This window comes from Salmo salar, chromosome ssa05, assembly GCF_905237065.1.
Source record: "Salmo salar chromosome ssa05, Ssal_v3.1, whole genome shotgun sequence".
In the NCBI taxonomy this organism is placed as follows: Eukaryota; Metazoa; Chordata; class Actinopteri; order Salmoniformes; family Salmonidae; genus Salmo; species Salmo salar.
Window position 1 is genome coordinate 62,135,704 of NC_059446.1, and position 26,824 is coordinate 62,162,527.

The 26,824-nt window shown below is 43.4% G+C and overlaps 1 protein-coding gene across 6 annotated transcripts in view; it reads left to right on the top strand.

Annotated features, from left to right (window-relative positions):
* adam15 (ADAM metallopeptidase domain 15) overlaps positions 1-26,824 on the top strand; it is a 39,460-nt gene that overhangs the window by 5,237 nt on the left and 7,399 nt on the right. For 3 of the 6 annotated variants that reach the window (XR_006769932.1, XM_045718504.1, XM_045718503.1), the window contains exons 2-21: positions 3,126-3,229; positions 8,745-8,821; positions 9,070-9,148; positions 9,300-9,376; positions 10,342-10,555; positions 10,701-10,766; positions 10,918-10,989; positions 12,266-12,435; positions 12,594-12,678; positions 12,800-12,948; positions 13,153-13,330; positions 13,909-14,001; positions 14,369-14,564; positions 16,584-16,692; positions 16,876-17,071; positions 17,242-17,319; positions 17,444-17,555; positions 19,580-19,739; positions 20,772-20,886; positions 26,638-26,704. Coding sequence is in view for 5 of the 6 variants with exons in the window: in XM_045718504.1 (XP_045574460.1) it covers positions 3,126-3,229; positions 8,745-8,821; positions 9,070-9,148; positions 9,300-9,376; positions 10,342-10,555; positions 10,701-10,766; positions 10,918-10,989; positions 12,266-12,435; positions 12,594-12,678; positions 12,800-12,948; positions 13,153-13,330; positions 13,909-14,001; positions 14,369-14,564; positions 16,584-16,692; positions 16,876-17,071; positions 17,242-17,319; positions 17,444-17,555; positions 19,580-19,739; positions 20,772-20,886; positions 26,638-26,682 (2,375 nt within the window). In the remaining variant the exon portion in view is untranslated. Of the gene's footprint in view, positions 1-3,125; positions 3,230-8,744; positions 8,822-9,069; positions 9,149-9,299; positions 9,377-10,341; positions 10,556-10,700; positions 10,767-10,917; positions 10,990-12,265; positions 12,436-12,593; positions 12,679-12,799; positions 12,949-13,152; positions 13,331-13,908; positions 14,002-14,368; positions 14,565-16,583; positions 16,693-16,875; positions 17,072-17,241; positions 17,320-17,443; positions 17,556-19,579; positions 19,740-20,021; positions 20,743-20,771; positions 20,887-26,637; positions 26,705-26,824 lie in introns of those variants that run through there. The other 3 variants (XM_014201097.2, XM_014201099.2, XM_045718505.1) reach the window with 2 other exon arrangements.

Here is a 26,824-nt window from a genome sequence, read left to right on the forward strand (position 1 = left end):
CCGCTGTGTCAGATTTCATAAAAGCTTTACCGAAAAAGCACACCATGCAATAATCTGAGTATGGCGCTCAGACACAAAAACATGCCATACAATATATCCGCCATGTTGGAGTCAACAATAGTCAGAAATAGCATTATAAATATTCACTTACCTTTGATGATCTTCATCAGAATGCACTCCCAGGAATCCCAGTTCCACAATAAATATTTGTTTTGTTCGATAAAGTCCATCCTTTATGTCCAAATACCTCCTTTTTGTTCGCGCCTTCAGTTCACAAATCCAAATTCACGACGCGCAGGTCAGACGAAAACTCAAAAAATTCCATTACAGTTCGTAGAAACATGTCAAACGATGTATAGAATCAATCTTTAGGATGTTTTTATCATAAATCTGCAATAAAGTTTCAACCGGAGAAATCCTTTGTCTTCAGAAATGCAATGGAACTGAGCTACCTCTCACGTGAGCACGCATGGCTGAGGCTCATGCCCTGCTGGCAGTCCTCTCAATCAATGAGCTCTTATTCTCCCCCACTTCACAGTAGAAGCCTCAAACAAGGTTCCAAAGACTGTTGACATCTAGTGGAAGCCTTAGGAAGTGCAAAATGACCCCACAGACACTGTAGTTTGGATAGGCAATCACTTGAAAAACTACAAACCACTTCCTGTTTGGATTTTTTCTCAGGTTTTTGCCTGCCATATGAGTTCTGGTATACTCACAGACATAATTCAAACAGTTTTAGAAACTTCACAGTGTTTTCTATCCAAATGCATATTATTAGTAGATATCTTAGCTTCTGGGCGTGAGTAGCAGGCAGTTTACTCTGGGCACGTCAGTCATCCAAGCTACTCAATACTGCCACCATCCATAAGAAGTTAACAAACTACAGTTTGGGCAAGTCGGTTAGGACATCTACTTTGTGCAAGACACAAGTATTTTTTCAAACAATTGTTTACAGACAGATTATTTCATTTATATTTCACTCTATCACAATTCCAGTGGGTCAGAAGTTTACATACATTAAGTTGGCTGTGCCTTTAAACTGCTTGGAAAATTCCAGAAAATGATCTCATGGCTTTAGAAGCTTCTGATGTGCTAATTGACATCATTTGAGTCAGTTGAAGGTGTACCTGTGGATGTATTTCAAGGCCTACCTTCAAACTCATTGCCTCTGTGCTTGACATCAGGTGAAAATCAAAAGATATCAGCCAAGACCTCAGAAAAGAAATTGTAGACCTCCACAAGTCTGTTTCATCCTTGGGAGCAATTTCCAAATGCCTGAAGGTACCATGTTCATCTGTGCAACCAATAGTACACAAATATAAACACCATGGGACCACGCAGCCGTCATACCGCTCAGGCAGGAAACACGTTCTGTCTCCTAGAGATGAACGTACTTTGGTGCGAAAAGTGCAAATCAATCCCAGAACAACAGCAAAGGACCTTGTGAAGATGCTGGAGGACACAGGTACAAAAGTATCTATATCCACAGTAAAACGAATCCTATATTGACATAACCTGAAAGGCCGCTCAGCAAGGAGGAAGCCACTGTCCCAAAACCACCATAAAAAAGCCAGACTACGGTTTGTAACTGCACATGGGGACAAAGATCGTACTTTTTGGAGAAATGTCCCCTGGTCTGATGAAACAAAAATATAACTGTCTGGCCATAATGGCCATTGTTATGTTTGGAGGAAAAAGGGGGAGGCTTGCAAGCCGAAGAACACCATCCCAACTGTGAAGCATGGGGGTGGCAGCATCATGTTGTGGGGGTGTTTTGCTGAAGGAGGTACTGGTGCACTTCACAAAATAGATCGCATCATGAGGAAAGAAAATTATGTGGATATATTGAAGCAACATCTCAAGACATCAGTCAGGAAGTTAAAGCTTGGTCGCAAATGGGTCTTCCAAATGGACAAGGACCCCAAGCATACTTCCAAAGTTGTGGCAAAATGGCTTAAGACAACAAAGTCAAGGTATTGGAGTGGCCATCACAAAGCCCTGACCTCAATCCCATAGAAAATGTGTGGACAGAACTGAAAAAGCGTGTGCGAGCACGGAGGCCTACAAACCTGACTCAGTTACACCAGCTCTGTCAGGAGGCATGGGCCAAAATTCACCCAACTTATTGTGGAAAGCTTGTGGAAGGCTACCCAACACGTTTGACCAAAGTTAAATAATTTAAAGGCAATGCTACCAAATACTAATTGAGTGTATGTAAACTTCTGAGCCACTGGGAATGTGATGAATGAAATAAAAGCTGAAATAAATCATTCTCTCTACTATTATTCTGACATTTCACATTCTTAAAATAAAGTGGTGATCCTAATTGACCTAAGACAGGACATTTTTACTAGGATTAAATGTCAGGACTTGTGAAAAACTGAGTTTAAATGTATTTGGCTAAGGTGTATGTAAACTTCCGACTTCAACTGTACATGGGTAGGCTATTGTAAAATGGGCACTGGGAGGTGGTCTGCTTCTTTTTAGTCCTCGAGACACCTGCCAGCCAGCCAGTCATCTATAACTAGCCTAATACAGGCTCTGGACAACAGCTGTACTAGGAACGGACAGGGGACACAGAGCCTCTTGTACTGAATTTAAATCAGCTGTGTCTGTTTTTATGTGTGTGTGAAGAAAGGAGTCAGAAGATATGCCTGCTAAGAAACAGAGAGCATGAGCTGTTATAAGCACATCTGGCATCACTGATTGGTTTGTGCAATTAGCTTGAATTGTACATGCTTAGTTAAGATTGTGATGCTGAGCTTTTTTCCTGGCATATTGAAACCATTTAATGAAAATTGTAGGTTTCCTGCATTTCCTACCCTAAGCCTGTTTACCACATTCGTTTTCCCTTACTACTAAGGGATATCCATCTGGGATATTGCTGACTTTATCTTAGCATTAGCATTGCCCCATGGGGAAGGGGGTTCACTGACTACTAGGGCTGGGTAATAGGTTGCCATTAGCTGAGAATTTAGATTTTATGGTCACTACTAGCTTTAACAAAATAGTTTCTCCATCCCTTGATGTTATAGCATCAAACTGATATTTATTATTCTGAATATAGCGCCTTAAGGGACATAAGACAATATTTTCCTATGAATCCCATCTCTCCCTGTCCCCAGGTCCAGAGCACCACCATGGTAGTAGGCACGGCAAGCCACTGGAGAGGACCAGGCCCTTTGTGGTAGTCGACGGACACACGAGAAGTCTGAGTGAGGCCTTGCAGGTGAGACTACAGACATCAAGAGAATGTGTGTGTGAGAGTATCGTTCTACACAGGGCCATACACATACATACTATTACTCTGGTCCTACTTCCATTACCTGCTGTCTATTTCCATGCTTACATGTTACCATTCTTCATTCAGTGATCCCAGAGCACTTTTATAAAGTGGCCTTTATTTTTTTAAATAGTGTCAGAGGTTAATAACCATTCTATTTTTACAGGTCCCATAGGAACTCCTAATTTTAAACTGCAGTTTTACATCTCAAACTAACATCAAACCCACACCTGGTTATTCCAATTCCAATGTGCGGTTCACATTTTTTTCTATTCGAAGGTCGTCAGTGTTATGATGTTCTCCTCTCTGGGTGGAGTGAGTGATATGGGGGAATTCTTCAGGATATGATTTCAGACCTCCTGTCAGCTGCACAGGAAGTGTCTGTCCTCTTAAAGTGCCCCAGTCCCCCCCACCTTCTTCAGATCATAGTTTTTATTCAGGAAGCTCCATGTGAAATATGTCAAGGCGCCTACTTCCTTCCTCTGTTATATTAGCACAAAAAAGGAAGTCAGACAGCAGACCCCCCCCCCCTCCTTTCCACACACACACATAGAGGAAAGTAGAGAATAAGAGCATGACAGGGCTACATTTTTGCACATCACTTTTTAAGCCAGCTACTGGATCAGAATGTTGACTTTCAAAAGGTTGAACCCCATTGGCAAAGCAGTCTCCATCAGGCACCCAGATGTTTGTTTACTGGTTTCAAAACACACCAGGGCACTGCACTGTCATTCAAATAACACAGTTGAGTGGGCCTCATTGGCTAAGATTCAGCGGAGAGTCACTCCTAATTCCTACATTATTGTGTGGTTTATCCTCTGAATCATGGCAGTCATTGATGAATGAGTAGCCGTTTTTCACTTGTCATGAGGTTACTGCACCCACAGCCTACTGCTCATACTGACGAACATAACACCAGTGATTCTCATACTCACTCAAAATACATGCAATGTGTAACCATGGAAACCAGGATCTGTTTTTAGATTGTTTGTCAGAAATGAGAGGAAAGGTGGGGGATGGTGCCGTATGGGAGGGGTGTGACTGTGTGTGTCTGTTATACAAACTTTGTCCGTCCACCCTCATCAACGCCCACCCATCCCTTGAACAATGTAATTCCTGTAACGCTCCATTTCCCAGTCTAGGGTATTCAAGTGATAAAGATCACTCCAACCCGAGCCAAGTGTGACATTAGAAGTTAGAGCCACCACTTGTGCTCTAAATAACACTCATTAAAAGTATTTAAATTCACCACTCAAACTGAGTGCACTTACTTGAATGTAATCACCATGATAGTGTGCAACTTCATCACATTAAATGTAGATCTTTTATTTGTTTAGCAAAGCATGATTAGCTATAGATAAGACGATCCTAAATGTTCTCTCAAGGCAAAAATATCTGAGTGTATATTCTTTGCAAATCACTACCATGCTACAAATACAGATTATTATTTTAGTTAGTTCAAAAGAACTACGAGTTCCTTTTTGATTAAATGCGTGTAACTCCCAGCCCAATTAGGATCTCAGATTGATTATACGTGAGTGAGATGTTAAAGAAGAAAACATGCTAGTGACCACAGTGTTAGTTTCATTTCTTATGGTGGAGCAGGTGACTTGTGTCCTCTTGGGAGACTTGACTTGACCTGAATAGCTTCTGTCAACGTTGAACCATGAATGGATCTACTTTGTCAAACAAACTTTCAGACAGTTGCCACATTGATGTTGGAAATAAATGTTTTAAGAAAAAAATACAGACATGTATGACATGTTATCAGTTTGCAGATAACCCTTTTTTTCCCCTGCTGCTCAGTGCTCACCTCTCTGGTGCCTGCTATTATTAGCCTCCACATGAATGGATTTGTGACACCACACACACACACACACACACACACACACACACACACACACACACACACACACACACACACACAGGGAACTCTGATGTGTAAGGCATGCAGCAGGGAGCTTCACCTTAATACAGCTTAAGGAGGGGATCTCAGCTAATTCAGAGCCTGATCGCTCTGTGTTGACAGTGAGCATTTCTGCCACCCCAACAATTTACCCTACCATTAAGACGGGGGGGGGGGGCTCTTATCTACTTAAGAAAGTGTCTGTAGGGAAAGTGTTTCACTAGGGTGTGTGGTGTATTGAGCCGGGTAAAGAATGTTCTTGAGTTAATCCGCACCCGGGGTCGTGTTTATATAACCAGATCATTCATTATACCCCAAAAGTAATTCAAATCACTGAGTACTTCTCTGAGCCCAAGTGAAGGTAATGCAAGTAGGCAGGCTACTAGTTAAATGGGAATGAATCACTTGTTTCCTATTGGTGAGGTTAGTTCTGGATATCCATGCACAGCTGTAAAGAAACAGTCAGAAGCAGACATGGGTTCCAGTGAAATGGTTTTCACTCTTGCCTTCACACCACCATCTGTTGAACATTTATAAACCAGGACGTGTTGACTCTCTGGTTCATTGATATGAATCAGTCAAGTGCTAGGGAAGAGGAGAAGAGCCAGCAAACACCACATTCCCTTTGGGGCTGGATTTGAATGCGACACTCCTCTACCTCATGTTGCCCATTGTACATTTATTGACTTGGCTGTTATTGTAATGCAAAGGGGTACACAAGTCATGAACTAACCCAGAGATTTCCCCCAGATAGTGGACAGGCACACTCCATTGACATGTCCAGACTTGATCCATAAACAGAATCCAGGGCTGCTCTGGGTCAGACTAAATAACAGAGAAGCACTACAGGGACTGAGGAAGACAGACATCCCAGGAGCTGACTGATTGTATTTCCCTCCCTCACACTCTTCCATTGAGCTGAAAGAGCTGGAGAGGATTCACGCCTCGCCCTGTCCCTCCCTCTCTCCCTTCCTCCGTTACACCCCCTCCACCCCTTTTCCCCTCTCCTCCTCCCTGGTTTATTTCTTCTGCTGTGGGTCACAAGCAGCTCTGGGTCTGAATGGACCCCACCCAGCATTCATGTGGCGGTGAGCTCATCTTGTTACTAGCAGGAGGTCACGGCCTGGGACATTTACCTCACTGAGAAGGAGAGGGGGGAAATAAGAGGAGGAGAGGGTGAAGGTAGAGAGAGTGGGGGAAGGAGAGGTAATGGCAGCAGGGATGGAGTGGACATGGTTGCCGATTGGATAAAGAATGACAGAGAGGTGAAAGTGAAACGCCAATGAGAGTGAAACGAGAGACCAGTTGCGAGTGTGAGAGACGAGGATAGAAATGTAAGAGAAATTGTAATGCTCAAAGAAGAGGGAGAGGGTGAGAAAGGGAGAAGTGAGAAGTGAGGCAATGACAAACAAAGTGTGGAGAGGGTGGGTGTTTCTTGGCTGAGCTCCACATATTTGGGTGTGATCCTCCACTAGAGCCCTGAACAGATGTAGCTCTGCTCTGCTCTGGAAGGAGCCCTGTTTCTACTCTGACCTCTCACCCCAAAACGACAATCCAAGGCAGCTTGCCAAGAGATGCAGATGTTTGAGAGAGTGTGTACATGTGCTGTATGTCTTCCTATCTCTTTCTCTCCCTATCTCGTTCTCACCCTTAATCTTTCTTCTCTTTGGACGCATAACTGACATTACTGTAGTTTGTTTTTTGCCTTGTAGTTTTTAGCCAGATCTCCACCATTGTGCTTGCAGTCTTTGTTGGTTACCCATTGGACTCTTGCCCTGGCAGTACAAAAACACAGACCCACCCAACATAACTCAGTCACACTCACCTTACATACTGTGGTGAATGACCTCACCAAAGCCCTCTGATTATAATAAAGACTATTAAAAACTAGAAATAGACCAGAGTTATGTTTTCATTCAAATGTATTGGAAATCCCCCTCAATTATCAGCATCTACTTCTGGGGTTCTTCTTGGATTATGATATTCTTGGATGTGGAACCAGTTATATTTTGTACATATCCAATGACTTGGTTCCAGTGTGAATAGATATGTTATTACTAATAGCCTCTTAGAGCCTATGGTACAGGGACACAGTTGTATGTGTCATATGAACCATGATGTTGTTAAAGTATTTCTGGGACTGTGGACAGTAGAATACTTCTGAGTGAATTGGGTGTAAGTTGTTCTTGGACTTGGGTAGCCGGCAATGACATTATCCAGCATGATTTCGCCGGTCAACAGAAAATGTAGACTCTCTGGTTCCTCATAGTCACTAACCGCTACTTGGAACTGAACAGACGTCTCTGGCATACTGTCACCACCATTACCTTACTGCCTGTACTCCTAGTTCTAGTCCCATTTCCAAGCCTGATCCTTTGCCAATTCCTGTCAGTTAGCTGGAGAGGAGAAAGCGAGGAAGCAGCACTCTGCGGTGGGGAAGGATGGAAGCGCCAACAGGAAGGGTTTCACTTACTCACTGTCTTCATAGGTGGAGCCGTTAAATGCGCTAGAAAATGACTGAATGGCAGGAAGAGAGACGGTGTTAGTTCCCGCTGGGGGGAATGACTGTAATGAGATGGAAGTGCAGGGGAAACGGACATGAAAAGAGGGAGAGGACGTAATTTACCCACCGCCGCCTCTGCGTTTGATGAGAGAAATATGCAGCAGGCAAAGGAAGTCCATTTATAGCCTGATCCTTAGTGCCTACGAGGGGTAACCCTGGCTGACAGTCTGATTCAGCTCATTTGGGCTCTAGTATTGTGCTTAGGTGCCAGTGCCAATCAAGGACTGGGTGCTGCACGCATTTAGAGCCTGGGTTTATTTTAGAGAGCATGCAGGTGTAAGCGTTGATGGGTGATGCTCAGGGGCGGCTGCAGCCATAGACAAAGTATAACTTTAATCGCACCATCTCATTTCATGTCCGCTGACTGGTTTGATGGGATGAGTATTGATTGGCTGAAGGGATTCAAAGTATATAGTATTATCCAATTTGAGCGTTGCGTAATAATGGGACTTTAGTGCGGAGAAAGGATGAGCGCTCCATAGCTGTCTACTACATCTGAAATGTTGTCCATCAGCCTCTAAAGGATATAGGTCATTGTTTACATAACATGCTCTTTATGAACTATGCAGGACTTCCTAAGCCTCAATCCTTTAAACTTTGCAGGGTTAATAAGAAAGACCACATGGTGGTACTGGATATTACTGCTGTTTCACTAAGAAGATTGTCCCTTTGCCCCGTTTGCCACTTCAAGCTGCTCTTGGCTGCATTCGCTCATTAAGACACTCATCAGGTGCTAATCGTGAATACACCATGTCGAAACATTGAGTGATTACAATAACAACAACAGCAAACAAAGTAATTGCTGGAAAGATTTTGTTGGACAATGAGTTAATTTGGTCACACAAGGTCCTTATTCCCCTTTAGCACAACAGTTGTTAGGGGGAAGTGTCCAGACAAATGTTGGTAATCTAGTTAGTTCAGTTATCCACTGACTTATGAGGATAAAAATCACAGTACACATTACCAGGTGTATGTTTCTTTTCCTTTCACAGAACGGTCATCCAGACAAGCTACAGTGTGGTCTTCACTTTGGAGGCAGCATCTATCTTTTGGACCTGGAGAAAAACCAGTAAGCTCACTAACAAAATATACTCCATTTTAAAATATCAGAAGACTAAAATATATGTAATCATAAGCTTTAGCTATCTGAATGGGGAGTTGTGATGCAGAAATGCCCCAACCTTTGCCATCGTTGAGTTAAGACTTCAAAGTTTCATAAAGGGATTTATCATCAACAATAAAACATTCGGACTTCAAACAAATCTTCAGAGGAAGTAGTCTGAATGAATGTACAGTAACCCTGTCCTCTCCCTGCAGTGATCTCCTGCCCAAGCCCCCCAATGTCTTCTACTACCTCCCTAATGGCACTGGGGTTTCTTTAGAGGAGGGCACAGTGGTAAGTAATGTGTTGTAAATGTTCTGATTTGTTATAGGTAGAATTGTTAAAGGGGTTGTTATGAAAATGGCAAGTTAGTTCATATGAGCTTGGATAATAATGTTGTCATTATATTATGTTGACTACTCTCTCCCTGGTTGTTATTTCCTAGACTCACTGCTACTACCACGGCTCAGTGAGGGGCTTCCCACAGTCCAGGGTGGCTCTCAGTACCTGCTCTGGACTCAGGTAATAATATCAACTTTAACTCTCTGTCAAAACTACAAGATGGTATGCAGCCTGTCAAAATTAGGATAATTTCCCCTCTGTCACTATCCAAAGGAATGTATATTTTCACGGAACTTCACAAGCAAAGCAACAGCATGCGAACAATGTTCCCTGTAGATGAACCCAGTCAACATTCTTGATTTGAGAATGGTGTCCATGGAAGTGAGTTCATACAAATTCATACTATGTAATCATGCCTTTTAGGTTTTCCATTAAGAAATAGAGTCTAACGGCTCAATAAGTTTACCCGCATTACCTTCTGACCTTAAGCATATGCAATTCATTATCTGTTATGTAATGGTTCATGCATTTAAAACCAGTAAAGTAATATAAACAGGGGTCAGCCTTATCCCACTTAATCGCCCTCCTCAGTTACTCCCTTTGTGGTGCACTATATGGTGAAACTATTATTATCGAAAGGGGAAGTCTTTACTAAGGGCACTTCACCTTTGCCTGCAGTACGGACAACGTCATGGTTATGTGAGCGTCATGGTTCTATGAGTGGGGCAAAGTGATCGACCGTGAGGTGGCTTTAATCCAATTCAGATTAATCAGAAAGAACTCTGACCTCCTCAAGCATACTAATCAACCGATTTGAGAAAGTGCCAGTTTTAATCTGGGGTCCCTTCCGCTGACTTGGATACTTTAGGGATATCCAAATAAACTTGGTGGAAATCCATGGAAAATCCTCTTGACCTTTATTTCGAGTTGGAGTTATTTAGAGCTCTTTACTCATGTGGGCAGACCGTGTGGCCATATACTCGGTTTAGGGTCATGTTTATGTAGCAAAGGTAATCTGGTTTCTAGCAGAGCCTTGAACAATGTCCTCACCTGAAGTAACTGTATTTACTCGGAACTTGGACACCATTTTGTGCCCCTGTTGACTCCCTGTTGAGTGAGTCCCTGTTTATTCCCCTCTCCCTCAGGGGCGTGGTGGCTATCAACTCCACCCTGAGCTTTGAGCTGCAGCCTGAGGAAGACCACGAGGATGAGGAGGGGGCAGAGGAGAGTGGAGGGGAGGAGGAGGGGATGCACCTGCTTTACTCCACCAGACCTCTGGAGAGGGGTAGTGTTGGGGGCTGTGGGGTGTCCCATACACCTGTACCCCCCATCCACATCCCACCACAAGTCCCACATAGGGTGAGAGGGGCTGGAAGCACAATCAAATGTTTATCTAGGGATTGGAACTACTAATGTTTTCGCCACTGCTGGAAATACCATACTGACTTCCCTGAATTGTACATTGGCCCGAATGACTTTTGTTTACACTTTGCTTTTTTTGTAGAGTAAGAGGGACATTCTCTCAGAGACCAAGTACATAGAGCTTGTGCTTGTAGCTGATCACGAAGAGGTAATGTACGATAAGGCTAATGTACGACAATGCCCCTTAGTGTAGGCAAAGCACTGACATAGCTGCACTTTGAAGAGACCCCAGTACATTTAGACCAATCCCATCATGTTCTGTCTCTATTGTCCTAATCAATAACTGTTCTTTTTTACAGTACGTTAACTACCAGAAAATCAACAAGACTATCATCTATCGAATGCTGGATGTGGCCAACCAAGTAGACTGGGTATGTAACGTAATATTAAAGTGGTCTCCTTTTCACCTCATTTAACACCTGATTTACTTAACAAAAGCCACATCTCAATAAGTGGTCCAGGTAATTCGTGACATGGCACAAGTGGGGGGGTGGGCCTTACTTTTTCTGTCATCTACTGCTTCTCTATTGTTCCTCAAGCAAGCGGGAGGCTGACGATATCACGTATTCCCAACAAGACCAACTCCTTGAATGCCCTACTCCTTGAAGTTTGCAGGTGTCTAAAAAACATTTATTTTGCTAAAAACAACATTTTCACCGTTTAGTGTATGTACTTTACTGTATTTATACTTGGGATATTGCTTTTGAAAAGTAAAATAAATCGCTGGAGGATGTCTTTAAGTATTAACCATATACACACAGTTTTTTAGGTACAGCATCCCATTCACGAAAATGGTTTGCTCCTACAGACAGTGTGTCATGTGGCTTGCTGTATATAGCAGGCAGACTGGCATCAAGGCATTCAGTTACTGTTCGATTGAATGTTAAAATGGGCAAAACGAGTGACCTAAGCGACTTTAAGCGTGGTATGATTGTTGGTGGCAGGCGCGCTGGATCCAGTATCTCAGAACGGCTGGCCTCCTCGGCTTTTCACGCACGACAGTGTGTAAGATTTACAGAGAATAGTGCGACAAAGAAAAAAACATCCAGTCAGCGGCAGTCCTGTGGGCGAAAACAGCTCGATGAGCGGTCAAAGGAGAAGGACAAGAACCGTGCAAGCAAACAGGCAGGCCACAAACAGGCAAATAATGGCGCAGGACGGCATCTCACACAACTCGTCAGTCCTTTTTATGGATGTGCTATTACAGCAGAGGACAACACCGGGTTCCACTCCTAAAAAGCAAGAAGAAGCGTCTCCAGTGGGCACGCTATCACCAACACTGGACAATTGAGGAGTGGAAAAACATTGCCTGGTCCAACTTAACCCGATTCCTGTTGCGCCTTGCTGATGGCAGAGTCAGTATTTGGCGTAGGCAGCATGAATCCATGGCACCGTCCTGCCTGATGTCAACAGTACAGGCTGGTGGCAGTGGTGTAATGGTGTGGGGAATGTTTTCCTGGCACACATTAGATCCCTTGATACCAATTGAGCAATGTTTCCATGCCCCAAAGAATTCAGGCTGTTCTGGAGCCAAAGGGAGATCCGACCCGGTACTAGATGGGTGTACCTAATAAACTGGCCAAATGATGTATATTGTATTATATTTTCTTTGGTTTATCATGGTGGTTCTCATCTACCCCTCTCTAGTTCTACCGGCCGCTGAGTGTGCGTGTGGCTCTAACTGGGCTGGAGATCTGGAGTGACCAGGATAAGATCCAGGTTGACAAGAGTCCCTCAAACACCCTCAACCGCTTCCTGGAGTGGCGCACCAGAGAGCTGCTGCCCCGCCTGCGCCACGACAATGCTCAGCTCATTATGTGAGTAGTCAAATGGACTTGGTTGAAGGTAATCGGTGCCTTTCTCACACCTGTACATTATGGAAGCAGATCCATCCCAAATACATGAATATATCAGTGGATGACCTCTTTGTGAAAATAGACTAACTATTACTGTATGTGTTTGTGATCTGTTCCAGGGGGGAGTCATTTGATGGAACTACAGTGGGAATGGCATCTCAGTCTTCCATGTGCTCCAAGGACCGGTCAGGAGGGGTCAATGTGGTGAGTTAGTTAGCTTCAGTTAGGTTTATCAGTGGAGTAGAGGGGTAACTGCCCCACAATGACAGTATGAGTCTGGTAGTTCACTGACTCAGTGTGTCTCCTTCTCCCTCTCTGTGTGCAGGATCACCTGGTCAGTGTACTGGGGGTGGCATCCACCATTGCCCATGAGCTCGGGCACAATCTGGGCATGAATCACGACACGGCCGACCGGCACTGCCAGTGTCAGAACGAGCCACGCCTGGGAGGCTGCATCATGGAGCCGTCTACTGGGTGAGGGGCTAGGGGGCTATGGTGGGCTAGGTTTGACATGCATTACAAAAGCACTAGGCCATGCAAAGTCAATGATGCAAAACAGAAAGGGTCAGTTATGTGCAGCTCAGTTGCCTTGTATTATGTTAATTTTAATGCACTTGTAAGAAGCTCTGGATAAGAGCATCCACTAAATGGCTTGTTCTGTTTGCCCCTCTGACCCAGGTTCATGCCAGGCCAGCTGTTCAGCAGCTGCAGTGCCAGAGACCTGTCCCTCAGCCTGCTCCACGGTGGGGGGATGTGCCTCTTCAACATGCCCCAGCCTGAGAAACTGCTGGGGGGGCCACGCTGTGGAAACCTCTACGTGGAGAAGGGAGAGGAGTGTGACTGCGGCTTGCTGGATGTATGTTTTAGGGAGGACAGCATAGCTCACCATAGATGCAGGTTAACATTTATTTTGATGAATCTTGCCCTGGAGGCAGCACTGAGCGGTTTCCTCTAGATGGGCCAGCTGTTAGGTCAAAATTGGCTGTATCATACAAAATGTATGGAAACAAAAATGTGCATTTTGGTCTTAATTTAAGGTTCGGCGTAAGGTTAGCAGTGTGGTCAGGGTTAAGGTTCGGTTTAGGTTTAAAATCTGATTTTATGACCTTGTGGGTGTGCCAGCTACTGACCACCCTGCAGAGCTGCCTCCAGGACAAGATTCATCACAATGAACACCAACCTGCCACCATAGATGATAATTCAATGAACAGACTTTATGATTTAGGTCAGGGGTATTCAATCAGGGGGCCCGTGAAAATATATATAAATTACACATTTTATTTTGTTATTTCAATGTTTATATTACTAACGTATGATGGGGGTCCCTGGGTTGCAGTTTGCCTGGGAGGGGATCCCTGGGAAAGAAAAGGTTGAAGAGCCCTAACTTTCTTGTTTAGGATTAATTATTAAGTGTCTGTCTCTCTGGATGTCCAGGAGTGTAACGATCCTTGCTGCAATGCCACCACCTGTAAACTGGTTCCTGGGGCCCAGTGTTCCTCCGATGGCATCTGTTGTGACAACTGCAAGGTAGGCAAGTCTCCTTCACTGGAACCTTACTGACACACACTCACACACTCATTCAACCTCATCACTGAACACAATACTGAACACCTACATTTAAAATCAGCTCAGATTGTTAGTATCATATTTATTATAACTATAATTATATATGTTATAACTCAGATTTGTATGTTCTTGTCTAGTACTGTTCTGTATTTTGTCATGTATTTGTATGTTTTATGTGGACACCAGGAAGAGTAGCTTCTGCATGTGCAATAGCTAATAGTGATCCTAATAAACTAAACTGTTACATGATCTATCACAAGAAGCTGAACAAAGGTCCAAATCATAAACCCCTTTACTGATCTACTGTCTATTTTCTCTGTCTGACCAGCTGCGTACAGGTGGATGGATGTGTCGGCAGCCCCTGGGGGAGTGTGACCTCCCAGAGCACTGCACCGGTACCTCTCCCTACTGCCCCCCCAACGTGTTCCTGCAGAACGGCGAGCCCTGTGAGGAAGGCTCCTCCAACTGCTACAGCGGTGTCTGCGCCAGCTTCAACACACAGTGCCAGATGTTGTGGGGACCTAGTGAGTTGTTCTGGACCCGATAACCATTATGATTGATACCACTGTGGGGAGCTAGTGGCGAGTTATTTGGACTTGTTTCAGTACTTTGACCAAGTACTGTAGAACCTCGCGATCTGAACCCCAGAGTTCTGGACTGACTGGTCAGCGGAACTGGAACTTTTTAAAAGCAACAGAGAATTCTTGCCTGGACAAAGGATTCCTACAGTTTAAGTCAGAAGTTTACATACACTTAGGTTGGAGTCATTAAAACTTGTTTTTCAACCACTCCACAAATTTCTTGTTAACAAACTGTAGTTTTGGCAAGTCGGTTAGGACATCTACTTTGTGCATGATACAAGTAATTTTTCCAACAATTGTTTACAGACAGATTATTTCACTTATAATTCACTGTATCACAATTCCAGTGGGTCAGAAGTTTACATACACTCAGTTGACTGTGCCTTTAACCAGCTTGGAAAATTCCAGAAAATTCCATCATGGATTTAGAAGCTTCTGATAGGCTAATTGACATCATTTGAGTCAATTGGAGGTGTACCTGTGGATGTATTTCAAGGCCTACCTTCAAACTCAGTGCCTCTTTGCTTGACATCATGGGAAAATCAAAAGAAATCAGCAAGACCTCAGAAAAAAAATGGTAGACCTCCACAAGTCTGGTTCATTCTTGGGAGCAATTTCCAAACGCCTGAAGGTACCACGTTCATCTGTACGAACAATATTACGCAAGTATAAACACCATGGAACCATGCAGCCATCATACCGCTCAGGAAGGAGACGCGTTCTGTCTCCTAGAGATGAACGTACTTTGGTGAGAAAAGTGCAAATCAATCCCAGAACAGCAAATGACCTTGTGAAGTTGCTGGAGGACACGGGTACAAAAAAGTATCTATATCCACAGTAAAACGAGTCCTATATCGACATAACCTGAAAGGCCGCTCAGCAAAGGAGAAGCCACTGCTCCAAAACCGCCATAAAATAGCCAGACTATGGTTTGCAACTGCATATGGGGACAAAGATCATACTTTTTGGGGAAATGTCCTCTGGTCTGATGAAAGAAAAATAGAACTGTTTGGCAATAATGACCATCGTTATGTTTGGAAGAAAAAGTGTGAGGCTTGTAAACCGAAGAACACCATCCCAACTGTGAAGCACGGGGGTGGCAGCATCATGTTGTGGGGGTGCTTTGCTGCAGGAGGGACTGGTGCACTTCACAAAATAGATGGCATCATGAGGGAGGATAATGATGTGGATTTATTGAAGCAACATCTCAAGACATCAGTCAGGAAGTTAAAGCTTGGTCGCAAATGGGTTTTCCAAATGGACAATGACCCCAAGCACACTTCCAAAATTGTGGCAAAATGGCTTAAGGATAACAAAGCCAAGGTATTGGAGTGGCCATCACAAAGCCCTGACCTCAATCCTATAGAAGATTTGTGGGCAGAACTGAAAAGGCGTGTGCAAGCAAGAAGGCCTACAAACCTGACTCAGTTACACCAGCTCTGTCAGGAGGAATGGGTCAAAATTCCCCCAACTTATTGTGGGAAGCTTGTGGAAGGCTACCCGAAACAATTTAAAGGCAATGCTACCAAATACTAATTGAGTGTATGTAAACTTCTGACCCACTGGGAATGTGATGAAATAAATAAAAGCTGAAATAAATCATTCTCTCTACTTTTATTCTGACATTTCACATTCTTAAAATAAAGTGGTGATCCTAACTGACCTAAGACAGGGAATCTTTACTTGGATTAAACGTCAGGAATTGTGAAAAACTGAGTTTAAATGTATTTGGCTAAGGTGTGTGTATACTTCCGACTTCAACTGTATATATAATGTCACTACTAGTGATTGAAGAAACTGTTTTGGCGAGTTATAACATCATATTAAATCTTCATATGCCATATGTTGCAGAGTTGGAGAATTGAGATTGGCTCATAAACTCAGGAGGCAGTGTTGTTGAGACACTTTTACTGTAGGATCTTTGAGACAATTATGATTGTTTAAACTCCCTTTTCTTTTCAGATTCCACAAGGGCTCCTCCTGTCTGTTTTTCCTCCGTCAACAAACAGGGCAACAAATACGGCAACTGTGGCCAGATGCCAAACGGAACCTACATCCCCTGCTCTAACAAGTAGGTTCCATGTTCATTAGGGCACATCGTAGCAAAATCTTTTGCAACAGATAACAAAATTAGCATATTGTATTGGACAAGTTAAAATAGTCCTGCCCTGTTTTAGTCCTTATTCTTCAATTTGGTGCCTAATGAACACTTCCATATGTGTGACTGTTGCTCTGACTGTGTCTGACTTTTCAGAGATGTGCATTGTGGGAGGCTCCAGTGCCAGGGAGGCAATGACCGTCCGTTGCTAGGCACCAGCGCTGAGATCCTGACCACCAAAGTAAAATTTAACTACAGCGATTTTGTCTGCCGGGGTACCTACTTCCACCTTGGCGACGACGTCTCCGACCCTGCCATGGTGGCACAGGGCACTGCGTGTGGTCTTGACAAGGTGAGCATCTCCTCAACTATAGAAATACAATGCAAAATACTTTTGTTTTTGTGGAATGGGTAATTTGACCTTTTGGAATAGGGATATAGGAGAGGTTTTCTGTGCTGTTATCTGAGTTTACATAAATATCTTAAATGATGATTGGTATTACTGACCATGTTGTGGTTCAGGCCTGTTGGAACCAGCGGTGTCAGGATGTGTCTTTGTTCGGCGTCGACGATTGTCAGAGCAAATGCAATGGACACGGGGTGAGCAAACCAGCTGCCTGTCTCTCCTTATAGGAGTTATATTGTATAGCTCACAATGGACTGGCCCATACTGTTGATGTTAAATGAATAATATGGCTCAATATCCACTCTCTGACATTGCCAGGTGTGCAACAGCAATAAGAACTGCCACTGTGACGTGGGTTGGGCTCCTCCAGACTGTAGGTACACGGGCCATGGAGGCAGTGTGGACAGTGGCCCTGCAAGAGCACCTAGAGGTACCTCACCATTCCTCTGTTAAACCACAACTTGACTGCACTCATAGATATACACTCAAATCAAATAAAATGTATTTATAAAGCCCTTCATACATCAGCTGATATCTCAAGTGCTGTACAGAAACCCAGCCTAAAACCCAAACAGAAAGCAATGCAGGTGTAGAAGCACGGTGGCTAGGAAAAACTCCCTAGAAAGGCCAGAACCTAGGAAGAAACCTAGAGAGGAACCAGGCTATGAGGGGTGGCCAGTCCTATTCTGGCTGTGCTGGGTGGAGATTATAACAGAACATGACCAAGATGTTCAAATGTTCATAGATGACCAGCAGGGTCAAATAATAATAATCACAGTGGTTGTCGAGGGTGCAACATGTCAGTACCTAAGGAGTAAATGTCAGTTGGCTTTTCATAGCCGATCATTGAGCGTATCTCTACCGCTCCTGCTGTCTCTAGAGAGTTGAAAACAGCAGGTCTGGGACAGGTAGCACGTCCGGTGAACAGGTCAGGGTTCCATAGCTGCTGGCAGAACAGTTGAAACTGGAGCAGCAGCACGGCCTGGTGGACTGGGGACAGCAAGGAGTCATCAGGCCAGGTAGTCCTAGGGGAGGGAGAGAGTGAGACTGTGGCCCCATTCGACGATCCCCCAGACAGGGACAAACAGAGGGATATCTTCAACCACCAACTTACCATCCTGAGACAAGGCTGAGTATAGCCCACAAAGATCTCCGCCACGGCACAACCCAAGGGGGGTGCCAACCCAGACAGGAAGATCACGTCAGTGACTCAACACACTCAAGTGACGCACCCCTCCTAGGGATGGCATGGAAGAGCACCAGTAAGCCAGTGACTCAGCCCCTGTAATAGGGTTTGAGGCAAAGAATCCCAGTGGAGAGAGGGGAACCGGCCAGGCAGAGACAGCAAGGGCGGTTCGTTGCTCCAGTGCCTTTCTGTTCACTTTCACACTCCTGGGCCAGACTACACTCAATCATAAGACCTACTGAAGAGATTAGTCTTCAATAAAGACCTAAAGGTTGAGACCGAGTCTGCATCTCTCACATGGGTAGGCAGACCATTCCCTAAAAATGGAGCTCTCTAGGAGAAAACCCTGCCTCCAGCTGTTTGCTTAGAAATTTTAGGGACAGTTAGGAGGCCTGCGCCTTGTGACCGTAGCGTACGTGTAGGTATGTACTGCAGGACCAAATCGGAAAGATAGGTAGGAGCAAGCCCATGTAATGCTTTGTAGGTTAGCAGCAAAACCTTAAAATCAGCCCTTGCCTTAACAGGAAGCCAGTGTAGAGAGGCTAGCATTGGAGTAATATGATCACATTTTTTTGGTTCTAGTCAAGATTCTAGCAGCCGTGTTTAGCACTAACTGAAGTTTATTTAGTGCTTTATCCAGGTAGCCGGAAAGTAGAGCATTGCAGTAGTCTAACCTAGAAGTGACAAAAGCATGGATAAATTTTTCCGCATAATTTTTGGACAGAAGGTTTCTGATTTTCTTCAATGTTACGTAGATGGAAAAAAGCTGTCCTTGAAACAGTCTTGATATGTTCGTCAAAAGAGAGATCAGGGTCCAGAGTAACGACAAGGTCCTTCACAGTTTTATTTGAGACGACTGTACAACCATCAAGATTGATTGTCAGGTTCAACAGAATATCTCTTTGTTTCTTGGGACCTAGAACAAGCATCTCTGTTTTGTCCGAGTTTAAAAGTGGAACATTTGCAGCCATCCACTTCCTTATGTCTGAAACACAGGCTTCCGTTGAGGGCAATTTTGTGGCTTCACCATGTTTCATCGAAATGTACAGCTGTGTGTCATCCGCATAGCAGTGAAAGTTAACATTATGTTTCCGAATGACATCACCAAGAGGTAAAATATACAGTGAAAACACTCCTTATCTTAATCAAATCCTGGAGAAATTGGGACACCGTATCAATAAAACTAGGAAGAAATAAGTAACATGCACCCAGCTTTAATTCTATGTCTGCCATGATAACCAAGAACACACTGTTTTCTGTATCTCCAGGATCTGACCCGGCACGTGTGGCCTTGCTGGTCATCTTCCTCTTCGTCCTGCCAGTGGTTCTCCTCTTCCTCGCCCTGCGTTTCCCCCAGTGTCACCGCAACCTGCCCTGCCTGGGCACTACCAGCCTCTTCCACAAGGGCACCGGACGCCAACAGAGCCGGTGAGAGCCCTGACCCAGGGGACACCAGCTATGTGTTCACATATTAGTTACAGTGTTTATATAGTATGTATATGTTTGCGCAGTGCAGAAAACCGCTATCAGTATGGACAGAATTTCGGCCATAGTTTTTTTTAATAGCTATAATGGAATGAAAGGGGCTATAGCCAGCTAGAGTATGTGCAAGTTTGAATTGGACATGCACAAGGTTTATCTTGCACTTTATCAGTCAATGAAGGTCAGAGTTAACTGTGTTTTTCCCTACCCATGATTCAATGAGGTCAGTGTGGCCCATAGTGAGAATTGGGGCTTGGTGTTTGCCGCGGAACAGGCTAAAAGGTACTAAATGTTAAGGGTAGATTAAAGCCATGGAATTAGTTCTGGGCTGTGTCTTTATGACGAATTGTTACTGAAGTGCAACGTTAATACTTAGTGTTCCATATAACACCCAAGAGTCTCTCTAGTTTGCAAAAATATCTGAACTTTGGTCCATATTAAAATAACTCACTATAATCTAAAGAGAGTGACTAAATTTGATTGATCAGTTTTAGTTCAACAGGTGTTTTTTGAGGAAACAGCTCAGATACTAGCGATGCACTTTAAGTAGGATATAACGACAAACTAAATGCTACGAAGGCTTTGGGAAACTCACCCCAGTTTAGTTCCCCATTTCTTCAATGTTTTAGATAAGACTCCTTTAGAGCCGGTTTCGTGGATAGTGATGGTGACCATTCTTGAGAGTCTCAGTTCTATAAGCTTATTTTGAGCGTTACTTCTGTCAACCTCATTTTTACTTATACTGTAACACTACAATGACCTCTGACTCTTCAGAACGGATTATTCCCCTAGGTTGTAATACCAGTGTATTGTAATCAAACACCCATTCTTTGAGGGCTAGACCAGTGTTATAGATAAACATCATTTTTATCTCTTATGACAGTGCTCAGCTTACTATTTGTAACGCTTCAGCACCCCCATTATTGAAAATGAACTTTATGGTAATGTGTTAATGTGTGAGTGTGTGCTGTCTACCAGGACCCCGGCCACAGAGCGAGTGGATGCTCGTAACGGGGAGCAGGTCCAACCACTGAGGTACCACTGGAGCCGCCAGAGTGACATCCAAATGACCCCGTCTCCGCCTGCTAACAAGGTACCACGATGACCCAGCCTGGCCTTCCCTGGCTGTCACTCAAATCGTTTTTCCACCTACACTGTTCCTATGTGCCCCTTTTTACAGGTGCATGGAATCGATAACACTGACTTCGTTGTAATAATATTAGTCATTTAGCAAACGTCAATCTCTCTGTGTTGACCCACATAAAAAAATACTACCGTTTACTATAGAATACTATAATACTTACTGAAGAATTCTGTAGTAAACTGTAGGATAGGGATTAACATGGGTAACCGAGATCCCTTGACTGACCCAGGAACACACATTTCCCGAAAATATGAAATGACAAGACCCATAAAATTACAAAAATGTTCCCCAATGTCGGCACTAATGCAATTCCACAAAATACTCAACATGCGCAGCAAAATATTTAATGGCACATTATCCAAACAGGTTGTCGCATGGTAGCCTTTAGTCTAGCGTATTTACTTCACACGAAGTTGCCATAAATTCAAAGTAAATGCATAATTGCCACTACTGGACTGCACACATGACCCGAATGCAGTAAATGAACCCTACAGGAAACCCCTACAGTATAGCCTATAAAAGAACGTGTGCCTCTTTGAGCTGTCATTGTGACTCTTCAGACATTCACAAATTTGATAGGCCTATGCACAATTTATTACATAGTCATCTCTGTCACAGACATGAAGTCTGTGGGTAGGCATGAGGGAAAATTATATCTTCTCCTGTCTGAATGCCTAGGCTATTTTCTTATCCAAAATCCTGACTCCTGTCTTGCATGAAAATTCCTAACTTTATTCTGTAATCCATAGGTTGCATTATCAAAGCACGTCTCTGGCCTATGCATGTCAAAATACCGCTATAACATTTCCCCTGCTTCTCTGCTCTGTCTGACTTTCTGCCCATAGATCTCAGTAGAGAATGTGTGCTCAACTAACAATATGGGAGTAGATATGGATATTTTGAAAACAGGTGTTCTTTGTTAAGATACTTTGATATTTAAACTATTTCCACTCTTCATCTCCCTATTATTCATGAGCTGATCTGCTATCAGTATAATCATCAACTCGATTTTTGCCAAATATAGGAGATTTTCTATCATTCGTTGAAGGTTATCTAGCAAGATTAGCCACTTTAGTCATTTGACTTTTGTTTGACTGCCATTAAAGTTTGTATGATTATACATCTCAATGCTTTGGGTGCGCTCTGTGCGACCTGAGCACACTATGGGTCGAGATGGCTTACTGCTGAAATTTGCTGAATTGATTGAGGAACATAAGGCTCAGAATTTATGAATGGCCTGTTTCGCAATTCACAACAATGTCATTGGCGATCAAAGATCAAAGACCGACTCTATAATTACTAAATATCAGTTTCATTTTCTCTGAAATCTTTGCTCTCTTATTTGGGGAGAACCCTGACATAGTGACCATATCTTAGTTTAAACTCTTTAAATGGGCAAGTCAGGGCTCTCCGTTCTGCAGGAACACGTTGGGGGGGGGGTATTGAAACTTGTCTTGAAAATATTAATCCTTACTGCTGAATAGTATACTACACACTAGTATTCCCCTCGATCGTGTAGTGCTTACTATAGAATTCTGTAGTGTACTGTAGATTACTATACTACACACTGTAGTATACCTTAATCATGTGTAGTAGTTACTATAGAATTTCTACCTACTGGTTATGGAAATGTTTTAGTAGGAGAAAAGAGAAAGCAGCCAATTCTATGTCAAAGATAATAAAACAAAAATACTACTTTACTTTTTAAGTAAAGTACCTGCAGTCAACTTGTGAAATACGTTAGGAGATAAGGAAGATTGCGTTCTTCATTTCACCTGTCACATTATTTTTCATTATGAAGTTTAACGGTAGTCCCTAATCACATGGTGTTTGTCTACAAGCACACAATGACTAGAGACCGGAGCCTTGTGAGTCACTCACTGTTGCGCAGCACACGCCAGGTGATCTAGTTACAGTATGGAATTCATCACTAAATGTTTGACAGCTAGATATCTTCTAACTATTAAGTTAACTGTCTAAAATGTGCTCAATACTCTGTAGTTGTGCATTTGGTTTGCTAATTTAGTAGCTAGTTATCTAGTAGCCATCAGACCTGTGTAGATTAAAATGTACCTCAATCCAGGGATGAGAAATGTGTTGTACTCCGAATTGTCCCATTATCTTCACAGTGTAACAGTTGGGATAATGGGACCATTCAGAGTACAACGCATTTCTCATCCCTGGATTGAGGTACGTTTTCTGAGCCATATCTTGCACTGACTCCGTGGTGTATTAATATTCACAGGAATGCTGTCTGAACCTAGTGCAGCTGTAAGTCAGCAGGTAGAATTTTCTGGCTAGTTATCTAGCTTTGTGGTCAGCTTCTTGCAAAATCAGCATTGCTAACCTTTGGGTTACAGAGGCTGAATGGGGTTTGAAAATAGCACCCCTTGTGTTCAGTGCCAGTATTACAGAATATCCCAGGATGGCACAAGGTCGGTATGACAATCCGAATACCGCAAAAGCCTATAGTATACACTATAATCTTTTAACTATAGTAATACTACTGCATTTATACTATAGTAAACTGTAAATACTACAGTCATGTCCACAAAAACACTACAGTGTACAGTAAAGTCCACAAAAACACTACAGTAAATACTATAGTATATAATTATAGTAATACTACAGCATTTACAATGCCTTCGGAAAGTATTCAAACCCCTTGACCTTTTCCTCATTTTGTTAGGTTAGAGCCTTATTCTAAAATTGATTTAAATCGTTTTTTTCCCCTCATCAACCTACACACAATACCCCATAAAGACATGTTTGCTCATTTATAAAATAAACTGAAATATCATATTTACATAAGTATTCAGACCCTTTACTCAGTACTTTGTTGAAGCACATTTGGCAGCGATTACAGCCTCGAGTCTTCTTTGGTATGACGCTACAAGCTTGGCACACCTGTAATTGGGGAGTTTCTCCCATTCCTCTCTGTAGATCCTCACAAGCTCTGTCAGGTTGGATGGGGAGCGTTGCTGCACAGCTATTTTCAGGTCCCTCCAGAGATGTTTGATCAGGTTCAAGTCCGAGCTCTGGCTGGACCACTCAAGGAAATTCAGAGACTTGTCCTGAAGCCACTCCTGTATTGTCTTGGATGTGTGATTAGGGTCATTGTCCTGTTGGAAGGTGAACCTTCGCCCCAGTCTGAGGTCCTGAGCGCTCTGGAACAGGTTTTCATCAAGGATCTCTGTACTTTGTTCCATTCATCTTAGCCTCGATTCTGACTAGTCTCCCAGTCCCTACCGCTGAAAAACATCCCCACAGCATGATGCTGCCACCACCATGCTACACCATAGGGATGGTGCCAGGTTTCCTCCAGACGTGACGCTTGGCATTCAGGCCAAAGAGTTACATCTTGGTTTCATCAGACCAGAGAATCTTGTTTCTCATGGTCTGAGAGTCTTTAGGTGCTTTTTGGCAAACTCCAAGCGGGCTGTCATGTGCCTTTTTCTGCGGAGGGCTTCCGTCTGGCCACTCTACCATAAAGGCCTGATTGGTGGAGGGCTGCAGAGATGGTTGTCCTTCTGGAAGGTTCTCCCATCTCCACAGAGGAACTCTAGAGCTCTGTCAGAGTGACCATCGGGTTCTTGGTCAACCACCTGAGTCTTGGTGGTTCTAAACTTCTTCCATTTAAGAATGATGGAGGCCACTGTGTTCTTGGGGACCTTCAATGCTGCAGAAATTTTTTGGTACTCTTCCCCAGATCTGTGCCTCGACACAGTCCTGTCTCGGAGCTCTACGGACAATTCCTTCGACCTCAGGCTTGGTTTTTGCTCTGACATGCACGGTCAACTGTGGGTCCAATCAATTGAATTTACCACAGGTGGACTACAATCAAGTTGTAGAAACATCTCAAGGATGATCAATGGAAACAGGATGCACCTGAGCTCAATTTTGAGTCTCATGGCAACGGGTCTGAATACTTATGTAAATGAGGTATTTCTGTTTTTTGATGTAATAAATGTGCTAATATAAAAAATTTAAAAATTAATTGCTTTGTCATTATGGAGTATTGTGTGTAGATTGCTGAGGATTTTTTTTCTTAATACATTTTAGAATAAGGCTAATGTAACAAAATATGTAAAAAGTCAGTGGGTCTGAATACTTTTCGAAGGCACTGTATACTATAGTCTTTTTTTAAATGTGGGGAGCTATTTCTGAAAAAGCATCTAACACATTAACAAGGTCTACAGTAACTACACTGAACAAAAATATAAACGCAACATGCAACAATTTCAAAGATTTTACTGAGTTACAGTTTATAAAAAAACATATGGAAATCAGTAAATTCAAATACATTCATTAGGCCCTAATCTATGGATTTCATATGATGGTCACAGATACCTTAAAAAAAAGGTAGGGGCGTGGTTCAGAAAATCAGTCAGTATCTGGTGTGACCACCATTTGCCTCATGCTGAGCATCACATCTCCTTCGCATAGAGTTGATCAGGCTATTGATTGTGGCCTGTTGTTCCACTCCTCTTCAATGGCTGTGCGATGTTTCTGGATATTGGCTGGAACACACTGTCGTACACGTCGATCCAGAGCAACCCAAACGTGCTCAATGGGTGACATGTCTGGTGAGTATGCAGGCCATGGAAGAACTGGGACATTTTCAGCTTCCAGGAATTGTGTACAGATCCTTGTGACATTGGGCCGTGCATTATCATGCTGAAACATGAGGTGATGGCGGCGGATGAATGGCATGACAATGGGCCTCAAGATCTCGTCACGGTATCTCTGTGCATTCAAATAGCCATTGATAAAATGCAATTGTGTTCGTTATCCGTAGCTTATGCCTGCCCATACCATAACCCCACCGCCACCATGGGGCACTCTGTTCACAACGTTGACGTCAGCAAACTGCTCTCCCATGCGACGCCATACATGCTGTCTGCCATCTGCCTAGTACAGTTGAAACTCGGGATTCATCCATGAAGAGCACACTTCTCCAGTGTGCCAGTGGCCATCAAAGGTGAGCATTCGTCTACTGAAGTTAGTTACGACTCCAAACTACTGTAAGCTTCCCTGATACAGTTTGTGCAGAAATTCTTCAGTTGTGCAAACCCACAGTTTCCTCAGCTGTCTGGGTGGCTGGTCTCAGACAATTCCGCAGGTGAAGAAGTCGGATGTGGAGGTCATGTGCTGGCGTGGTTACACGTGGTCTGCGGTTGTGAGAAATGAAAATGTAATTCTCTGGCAACAGCTCTGGTGGACATTCCTGCAGTCAGCATGCAAATTGTACGCTCCCTCAACTTGAGACATCTGTGGCGTTGTGTGACAAAACTGCACATTTTAGAGGGGCCTTTTATTGTCCGCAGCACTAGGTGCACCTGTGTAATGATAATGCTTTTTAATCAGCTTCTTGATATGCCACACTTTTCAGGTGGATGATTTATTTGAGCAAAGGAGAAATGCTCACTAACAGGGATGTAAACAAATTTGTACACAACATTTTAGAGAAACAAGCTTTTTGTGTGTGTTGAACATTTCTGGGATCTTTTATTTCGGCTCATGAAACACGGGACCAACACTTAACCTGAACGAAAATATGTAATGTAATGTTCTCAAGTGACCAATTCATATTTTCTCAATCTGAGAGTTGAATGTGTAATGCTTAATTCTAATAACTAACTTACCCTCCAATGCATGTTTCCATTGGCTGTCAAAACCCTTTGACTCCTGTTTTCTCAGGTTCAGGACAGACCTGCTCCGCCTACTAAGCCACTCCCCCCCTGACCCTGTCTTAAAACAAGCCCAGGTAACCTGGCCTAGGCCTGTGAGGTGATGGGTAGCTTGAAAAATGCTTGTGTGTGCAATGCAATGAGATGAAATCTCTACATAATAATTAGTAATCTATAGGAATCCTCATGTTTTCTAG